We start from the raw sequence: 9,183 nt of genomic DNA, 5'->3' as shown, positions 1-9,183 counted from the left end.
TGATTAGATGTTTGCTTATTTAGGTTAGATTTTTGGATATATTAAGATAGATTGTCGTTTCAGGATATATATATGTATATATACATATACATATACATATATATATATATATATATATATATATATATATATATATACACATATATACATATACATATATACCTGTGGTTATATGCAGGTACAAGACCAGCATGCACCGGGGTGGGCCTATGCTTTTTTTTTTTACCAGAGCAGGAGTTTGCTTGTTTGGTTTTGTTCAATAAATCATGAGAAACACATGATGCTGTCTGCGTAAAACCCAAACCATGGTGCTTCAGTGGCCCTTTGATTCATGTTTGCTTTTCCACGACAGATCTTTCTAAAGTAAATGTCCTAAATTTGTACCGAGAAAAACAGGTCGTTTCTGATTATTTGAAGTGCTACAAAAAGTATTTTCTCAACAATTGTAGACAAGTTCCTACAAGCACCGCCTTCATTAATCATAGTCTTGTGATTGGAGCAGAGGTGTTGACTGGCAGCTCTGCGGCGGTTTCTTACGGGACAGAGAGGCGGACGTACCCGCCCAGGCTGGTCGCCGACGTCACGAGAGGACAAACCGTTTTACCGCGAGGTCATTCGGCCTCTCCGAACAGCCGGTTGCAGCTCAGCGGAGGCGCCATCTTAAGACACAGAGTGAGTGTAGTTATTCATTTAAAACAAAAGGTACATATGAAACATTGACACTTCTTTATGGACGATGATGGTTTTACAGAACGGTGACTCCTGTTAGCTGTTAGTGAATGCTACTTTACCCTTCTGTTAAAATTGGACCTTCCAACTTGCAGCGGTCAAATTAGCGTAGCACGTATTTTAGCCTAGCATTTAGCATTGGCTATGCTAGACAAGGAAATGCTACATGTGTGTAGGTAGGCAATTCTTTGAGTTTGAAAAGGATGTTACAGTGATGGACCAGTAACTTGCATGAGCGTTACATGTTCGTGTTTGTAGCTTATTGTTTGCTAATGTGTGTTCATTCAATAAGCTAGCTAAGCATTTCCTGTCCGCGTTCATTCGGACGTTAAACCAGGCTAACCAGCACGTGACAGAGCATACCTCAGTTTAGGTGTCGGTGTGTGTGCGCGTGCGTGTGTTACCAGTCACATCTGCCATTTAGCTCGAGCCAACGCACAGCTAACTTGTTGCTCATTGCAGCGTAGCTCCGCTAGCAGGAAGGACACCACCATGTACCCGACCGCGTTGACGCAGCTGGCCCGGGGCAACCCGTTCAGCGCTCCCCTGTTCTCCCTCCAGAAAGTGGAAGAACCTCAACAGAGCCTCCACGGACAGAGGACCCGCAGACTGGCAGCAGCCGCTACCGCAGAAGGTAACCCCGGCGCCGAGTCCGCAGGACGGCTAATGGGCTAGCGTTAGCTGCCTTAGCTTAGCCGACCAGATTCGCCAGATTGCGACAGCTTCGCTGTGTAAAACAGCATAGATCTAGTTAATGTAAAGTACGACTGCCTGTGTGGTTTCTACGGTATCGTTAACTTATTAAAATCGCTCGGAAGGATCCGGGGTTGGACGTTGAGGCAGTTAGCTGTGAGGCCCGTGCTGCACTCAGGCAGCCTGTGGAGGACGAGGAAGGACAAAGTGATCTCTTGCCTCTGCACTGCAGCGAACTGTCTTTGACGTGTCGCACTTAATTACATATAGTGTATGCAAAAAGAATGAAACTGTTTTTAGTGAAGCTTTAGTAATTAACTTCCATAAAGCCAAACTGGTCGAGAAACACACGTGACCCCTGACTGAGCAGCTCAGGCCTGAGAACAGATTGTCTCGACTGGTTGTTTAAGGCTCTGCCCTCTGGTTTCTCTTAACACGTTTCCTTTGACCAACAAGCTTCAGCCACAGGTATTACACTTCTTCACCTCCACGTATTAAGGCAGTCCATTTGTTAAAGAATGCTGTGAAAGTCAGACATTCGTTGTATTAAAACAGCAGCGTGTATAATGAAGTCCATGTGCTCATTTCATAATGCTGATCCACTATTTGGTGTTTGTCTCTTGCATTTATAAATGTTTATCCTTAACGCACAGTTGGCTAGGTAACAGTGATTCATTTCAATTGTGTTCAATTTGCAACATGGCTGTGTTCAGTCTAGTTTCTGATCGGCAAGTTCAAACTACTTTCATGAGGGCGAGACTGCTAAAATAAGCTTTGGGCAAACCTCTACCTGGATTGAGGACACGGCCAACATGAAGGCAGTTGAATTCTGTAAAGTCGTAGACGGTTGGTCCTCTAAAGACTCAAAGGCAGTGTCGTCCTCTCTAAACCCAACACGTGCTGTTCTGAACGTTTCCCCTGTGTTTCTTCAGAGGGGGACAGTTGTGAGTTCGGCTCTCAGAAGTATTTCCTCCTGTGCGGCTTTGGTGGGATTCTGAGCTGTGGTACCACACACACAGCTGTCGTTCCCCTTGATCTGGTCAAATGCAGATTGCAGGTCGGTTTCCGCGACTCGGTACCCCTTTTTTTACGTCACGCCCCATCCACCCATGGCTGTATTTTTTTGTTTGTCCTAAAAACGCACACATTTGCATGGGAGAAATGGCATCCGCCCCTTTGTGAAGTTGTTTCTTTTGTTATTGAGTACTGATTCCATTGTGTTGGAGTGATCATAACGTGGTTGCATGATTCTGCACCAGTGTTCTGTGTTGAATGATTTGGACCCACCCAATCACCGTAGAGGACTCGTGGAGGTGAAAGTCCTCCAGGCCTGAAGGAGAACATGTCATGTATAGTGACAAAGTCAAGGACGTCTGTCTCTCAATTGTCTAAATGTAGAGAGGAGATATGAAACCCGTTACTGGTCAAATTATCAGCCAGTTAATGATTGTTCATTAACACACTGTTGATCTTATACTGTCGGGCTGATCTAGTCCACACACATGCATTATGATGTTAAAAAATAAATGATCGAAAAGGTAAGTTTGTTCTTAGTAAATTGTTTTGATCATATATTTGTTGGACCACAGTGGTGATTTGCAGTTTTAGCTAATTTAATACAAATCCCGTAAGTTTGTGCTGCTGCCAAAATGCTCAAAACGTGCAAAACACCTGTGCACAGTCACTTGAGCAGTAGCATAGTGTACCATGAGGCCTCCACCAACACGCTCCTTAGATCCACCTCTGGAGGGCGCTGTGCTCTGAGCAGAGCCCCTCAGCAGCTTGCTGGCTGTACAGTTGGAGGTGCTTGAGTCATTGGCGTGTGAGAACAGTCTACCTGTCCCCCCAGCCCACCTGCAGCACTGGCAGCCCTGTCCTCTAGACAGGGAGCAACTGGTGCTGCAAGCCTGGGGGACGGACACTACATAGTTCCTGATCCAAGACCAGCTGACTGAAAACTGTATGCTGTGTTGTCAATCAGCCATCATTAAAAGTGTTGCTGCTGGTCATTTGATCCTACAGTATCCTCTTATAGTAGCACGGTGTATACACTAGTCACATTATCAGCACATCTGTGGCTGCACTTATTTAATATGGCTATTTTATAGTGAATGGCCCAACTTGCACGACACCACTGTGGTCCCAAAATGTTTATACTGAAATCACCTGTGTACAATGACTTGATCAACCGTTGCTGTGTGTGATCCTAATAACTGGTGGCAGAGCATCTATAATGGGAGAGTAGAACTGTCCACAGTAGGGACATTGGCAAACTGGTCTCAATGGTTTGGCAGTGTTCCTTCAGCAGTGACAACTCTTCCATTCTGTGGCTCTGGTTTGGTGTTGATTTGTGTCCTGTGCTGCATGTGACCCTGCATGTTGCATGTTCGCTGTGTGTCCCCTCCTTCTACCACAGAGGATATCAGCTGCGACTTTGGCTCCTCAAAGTACTATGCCCTGTGTGGTTTTGGGGGTGTCCTGAGCTGCGGCATCACACACACAGCAGTGGTGCCCCTCGACCTTGTCAAGTGTCGCCTGCAGGTTTGTACGGAAGCTGAACCTCACAGTAGCAACGAGTAGCCAGCAGCTCCTGCAGCCTCTCAGCCCCGTGGTTTCATGTCCCATCCTCATGGAAATGACTCGTTAACAAGGACAAGGCAACTTTCAACGGGCTGTGCCCGAGAAACCCGATTCACTATTTAGCTGCTGAGCCTCATGGTGTGGTTAGTTCATGCCAGTTTTTTTAATTTTAATGCTTTGTCCTAATGTCAATTTAAAGCACTAAGACCCCATTTGTTTGTAATTGTTCATATTTCCTAATTACGTTCTGGTGTTGTCTGACTCCTGTGTACCAGTGCTTCATACTTGTACAAATCTATAAGTCATCCTGACATCACCTATTGGCTGTAACATGAATCCTAACATTTGTTAAGCTAATATAGTGAAACATTCTAAATTCCAGTCTAGAAAATGTGATTTCAAACAAAGCACGTGGCTCGTAAACGCATAAAAGAACCACTAGACTTGCAACTCGAGTATTGGCCCATACTAATGGCTAGTCACCATGTCAGCATATACTTATCTACACAATACACCAGAGTTGCCAGTGATTGGGGGACATGCTTCATCGGTGTTGATTCTCCTCCTCAGGTGGACCCAGATAAGTACAAGAGCATCGGCAAGGGCTTCTCAGTGACCATCAGGGAAGATGGTGTCAGGGGCCTGGCTAAGGGCTGGGCTCCCACCTTCATCGGCTACTCCATGCAGGGACTGTGCAAGTTCGGCCTCTACGAAATGTTCAAGGTCTTCTACAGCGACTTACTGGGGGAGGTGAGTCCACATGCAGCTGTGCTGACAGCGATGTTTGTTCATCTGTCTGCTTTATTAAGTGACCTTTTTCTGATGAGTTGTTCTACTCAAGTGGAATCAAATGGTCTCCACATAGACCTGATAGCATTTGTTTTTGAGAAGCACTGGATACATCTAGTGTGTGTGTGTGCAGCTGTTAATCATAGAGTAAAACTGCTCAGATAGTAAACGGCCAATATTCGTTCTAAAAGTTTGAGCGGTGGTCTCTAAAAAGACCAGTCACTTGGCCCAAGACACACGAGAAGATTCCTCTGTATGGGGATACTCAACCCAGGGGCAGTGACCAGTGCAGACCTCACTCTTAATCCTCACGGTTAGCCGGTGTGCTCGGTAGCTTTTATGACGCTAGTCTGACCATCTGTTGTGTGGGTTCACTTGACAGGAGAACACCTACCTGTGGAGGACATCGCTGTACCTGGCTGCCTCAGCCAGCGCAGAGTTCTTTGCAGACATTGCTCTGGCTCCCATGGAGGCTGCCAAAGTTCGTATCCAGACCAAACCGGGCTACGCCAACAACCTGAGACAGTGTGTCCCCAAGATGTTTGCAGAGGAGGGTGTCTGGGCGTAAGTGTGCTGCCTTCTTCCAGCTCCTCAGCATTCCTTTTTGTTACCAGTCACTGTCAGTAAGTGACTTTGAATCGCTGCTAGTTTTTGCTTTAGTAATGAATTATTGGTAAATGGATTTCTGACAACACGCTCCTTAGATCCACCTCTGGAGGGCGCTGTGCTCTGAGCAGAGCCCCTCAGCAGCTTGCTGGCTGTACAGTTGGAGGTGCTTGAGTCATTGGCGTGTGAGAACAGTCTACCTGTCCCCCCAGCCCACCTGCAGCACTGGCAGCCCTGTCCTCTAGACAGGGAGCAACTGGTGCTGCAAGCCTGGGGGACGGACACTACATAGTTACTGCACGTGTGTAATGTATTATTATATTTTCTTTGTTTTACAGAATGCTCTGATGCAGGGTCTCCATTGTGGGATATCACTTTCTCTTTTTGCTTTCGATAGCAGACGCCCATTCGTTATTCATGTTAATTCTTAACCAAGTTCTGTCGCAACGAGCTCTATATCATCCAGTTGTAATGGTCTGTGTTGTAAATGTCTTGTCTTTGAAGTTTATTGCTGCATTTTGATCAGGTTGACGGGCCAGCGATCGGTCTCTGATCAGAAGAGTTCTGAAGTGAAACGTTTGATACTCGTGTCTGAGCACATGCACACACAGCGGCCTGCAGTCTACTCGGGGTTAGAGTGATGAGGATAAACTGATCAGTCAGTCCAGACTCATCAGTGATAGCGTGAACTGATCTTTACTTGTTCAAACGCATGAAGGCAGAGCTGTGGTGGAGACACTGAAGTGAAGATTACTAGACTTGATGGCGACTACACTCGTTGCAATAAAACGTTTGTTATTAGAAAGCCAATACGTCATCAATACATCTGTCCAACATGCATGAAGATGCTTAGTCTCTCATCCACCACTGTTACACAATCAAGGCAGGCACCACCAAGAAACCGGTCTTTCTGGTTATCTTAGTCGGTTCTTATAAACTTGTTTTTTGGCAGACTAGGAGGACAGACACTGACATCTGTTTTTCATTTGTGCAAAAAAGTCAAGATGGCGACAGCCATATTGTTATATAGTCTATGAAACGAACCAATAATGGTATTAATAAAATCCTAAAGACACCGAGCTGAAGGCCACCGTAGTTCTTGGATAATGTTGAGTGAGTGGGGGGGTTTTCAGTTGGATGGCAACCTCCCCAATAGATCCTCTAAGTCAGGGGTGTCAAACTCATTGTTGCTCTGGGGCCGCATCGGCATCATCGTTGCCCCCAAAGGGCCGGTTGTCGGCGGGGGGGGGGGGGGTGCTGCTGCTGCTGCTCCGTCGTTGTCGGCGGGGGGGGGGGGGGGGGGGGGGCTGCTGCTGCCACATACGCTGGTGGAGGTGTGTGCGCGCGGATCGGGGAGGAGCTCCGCCGTGCGCGATTTCCATTTTTTTTTTTTTTGCTGGTAGATTCGCGGGCCACATAAAATGACGTGGCGGGCCGGATCCGGCCCGCGGGCCGTATGTTTGACACCCCTGCTCTAAGTGTTAAACACGCCTCGTTCAAAACAACTTTTGGGTTAGTTGACAAGTTCACTTATTAAAGGTTGAGCCCACGGAGGGCTATCAAAGACCATGTGGTACCGGTCACACTTGTTAAAGATATACAGTGGGCACTGAGACCCCTGAATGGAGTAAGATGAGGTGTTTTTAACAGTGCTGTGGCGAACATGGTGTCCATGGACCACAGCACCCTCAGTCTGCTGCCCCTCAGCTGTATGATGGCAGGGAGGCCCCTGAATCGAGGTGAGGATGGTTCTGCTTCTTGAGCTCACACTCCTCCCTCCTTTCACTCCAGATTCTATAAGGGTGTGGTGCCTCTGTGGATGAGGCAGATCCCCTACACCATGATGAAGTTTTCCTGCTTCGAGCGCACCGTGGAGCTGCTCTACAAGTATGCTGTTCCCAAGCCCCGCAGCGAGTGCAGCAAATCTGAGCAGCTGGTGGTCACCTTTGTGGCCGGTTATATCGGTGAGTAACGGATCAACTGCAAAGCTACAAAACCAAATCATCAGGCCCAATAAAGTCAGTCCACTTCTCTGATGCGTGTTCTTCCTCTCTGTGCAGCTGGTGTGTTCTGTGCCATCGTGTCCCACCCGGCTGACTCTGTGGTGTCCGTGCTGAACAAGGAGTCCGGCAGCACTGCTGCCCAGGTCCTCAAGAAGCTAGGACCAAAAGGTCTGTACCAACACCGGTCCACAGTCACTTGAGCAGTAGCATAGGGTGCCATGAGGCCTCCACCAACACGCTCCTTAGATCCACCTCTGGAGGGCGCTGTGCTCTGAGCAGAGCCCCTCAGCAGCTTGCTGGCTGTACAGTTGGAGGTGCTTGAGTCATTGGCGTGTGAGAACAGTCTACCTGTCCCCCCAGCCCACCTGCAGCACTGGCAGCCCTGTCCTCTAGACAGGGAGCAACTGGTGCTGCAAGCCTGGGGGACGGACACTATCACCGTTAACACATGCATGAGTTCAGTGATTCTAACACTGTGATGTCAGATCATGAGTACCTGGGTTAGGCTGTATTGACCTCACATGGTTGCTGTGAGTCTCATGTGGTGACTGTCTCCTCTTCAGGTGTATGGAAGGGTCTGGTGGCTCGTATCATCATGATCGGTACTCTGACCGCCCTGCAGTGGTTCATCTACGACTCTGTCAAGGTCTACTTCCGCCTGCCCCGCCCCCCTCCCCCCGAGATGCCGGAGTCCCTGAAGAAGAAGCTGGGCCTCACAGAGTAACCTCATCCCTCCACTGAGCGGCAGTCCTCGGCTGACACATCTGACCCCCCCCCCCCCCCCCCCCCCCCCCCCCAACTTCCAGAGCGCACACAGCAGTTTTCTATATTTATGTCCTCAGCTCTGGCTGCTCTGCACAGAGCTCAGGGCTGCTACTACTAATGTATATTTCAAATAAGCAAGGAGACGAGATGGAACTGTTGCTCTTGACTTACTATGAGTCATGAATATTCCTCTGTAGAAACGCCCGTCTGGTTTTATCATTTCCTCTTTAGAAACGTGTTAAGATTCTATTAAACAATTTAATTCCCTTAAACAATGGCCGTCTGCTTTTCTTGTTAACATGAATGCGTTTTTCATTATTCTACACGTCTTTCTGTTCATACGTTACATTCAGCTCTCTGATGGCTCACGTACAGCGAGCAGCTCCTTCCTGAGAAGTGAGCAGTGACGGATCCTCAGACTTGATGGGTAGATTACATGTGTTCAAATTCCAATGGATGGTAGTGTGCAGTCCTCTTAACAGCACCAGGAGTGTCTTGCTTCACTACCAACAGGCTCTCTTTTTACAGGTTGGAGCAGGCACAAGTAACTTGGTTACAGTAACTACAAAAGCTTCTTGGAGAGAGAAGTAGACCAGGCTCCTGAGCAGTGGTCACGTAGACCTCATTTTCTGATGGAACAGGTGGTGGGCTACAGTGTCTGCACCCTCTCTGTATGTCCTACACCAGGGGTCGGCAACCTTTACACTCCAAAGAGACATTTTGATCTATTTTCCACCAAATAAAATGTGTCTGGAGCTGCAAAAGCCATTTGATGTCAGTTTATAAAGTTTTATATATAGTTATATTATATATACAAAAACTATAGTTTGTTTTTATGAAATTATAGAATAAAGACAGTTCTTGACATTTTGTTGCTATTTTACATGTTATAACTGTATCAAACTCTGAAGAGTTTGCTGCAGCAGAAGAGGAATCGCTCTTTTTCGTTCATCACCAGCGTGATACTTTCAGCAAATGCTGTGTTGTTCTGGAAGGTCTGCAGATCAGTCACCTGCAG

The 9,183-nt window shown here is 47.3% G+C and overlaps 1 protein-coding gene across 3 annotated transcripts; it reads left to right on the top strand.

Moving 5' to 3' along the window:
- The first annotated feature begins 587 nt into the window (after positions 1-587).
- On the top strand, positions 588-8,456 carry slc25a3a (solute carrier family 25 member 3a). Of its 3 annotated transcripts, none has more exons than XM_079183744.1 (8): positions 588-672; positions 1,192-1,363; positions 3,839-3,963; positions 4,573-4,752; positions 5,174-5,355; positions 7,189-7,361; positions 7,458-7,568; positions 7,964-8,456. In XM_079183744.1, the coding sequence occupies exons 2-8, from the start codon at positions 1,222-1,224 to the stop codon at positions 8,122-8,124; spliced, it is 1,074 nt and encodes a 357-aa protein (XP_079039870.1). In that variant the 5' UTR covers positions 588-672; positions 1,192-1,221; the 3' UTR covers positions 8,125-8,456. The 3 variants fall into 3 exon arrangements, with proteins under 3 accessions (XP_079039870.1, XP_079039868.1, XP_079039869.1); XM_079183742.1 differs by lacking the exon at positions 3,839-3,963 and adding an exon at positions 2,355-2,479 and having other exon boundaries at positions 7,964-8,455; XM_079183743.1 differs by lacking the exon at positions 3,839-3,963 and adding an exon at positions 2,355-2,479 and having other exon boundaries at positions 615-672; positions 1,197-1,363.
- The last annotated feature ends 727 nt before the right edge of the window (positions 8,457-9,183 follow it).

Source organism: Pholis gunnellus (assembly GCF_910591455.1).
Source record: "Pholis gunnellus genome assembly, chromosome: 22".
Taxonomy (NCBI): domain Eukaryota; kingdom Metazoa; phylum Chordata; class Actinopteri; order Perciformes; family Pholidae; genus Pholis; species Pholis gunnellus.
This window is presented reverse-complemented; position numbering and strand designations above follow the sequence as displayed.

What these genes read in the sequence shown, in the direction of transcription:
- slc25a3a (XM_079183744.1), top strand. Translation starts at nt 1,222, where the DNA reads ATGTACCCGACCGCGTTGACGCAGCTGGCCCGGGGCAACCCGTTCAGC. An exon ending in CTTTGTGGCCGGTTATATCG is followed by an intron (nt 7,362 to 7,457) that starts GTGAGTAACGGA and finishes CTCTCTGTGCAG; the next exon opens with CTGGTGTGTTCTGTGCCATC. An exon ending in CAAGAAGCTAGGACCAAAAG is followed by an intron (nt 7,569 to 7,963) that starts GTCTGTACCAAC and finishes TCTCCTCTTCAG; the next exon opens with GTGTATGGAAGGGTCTGGTG.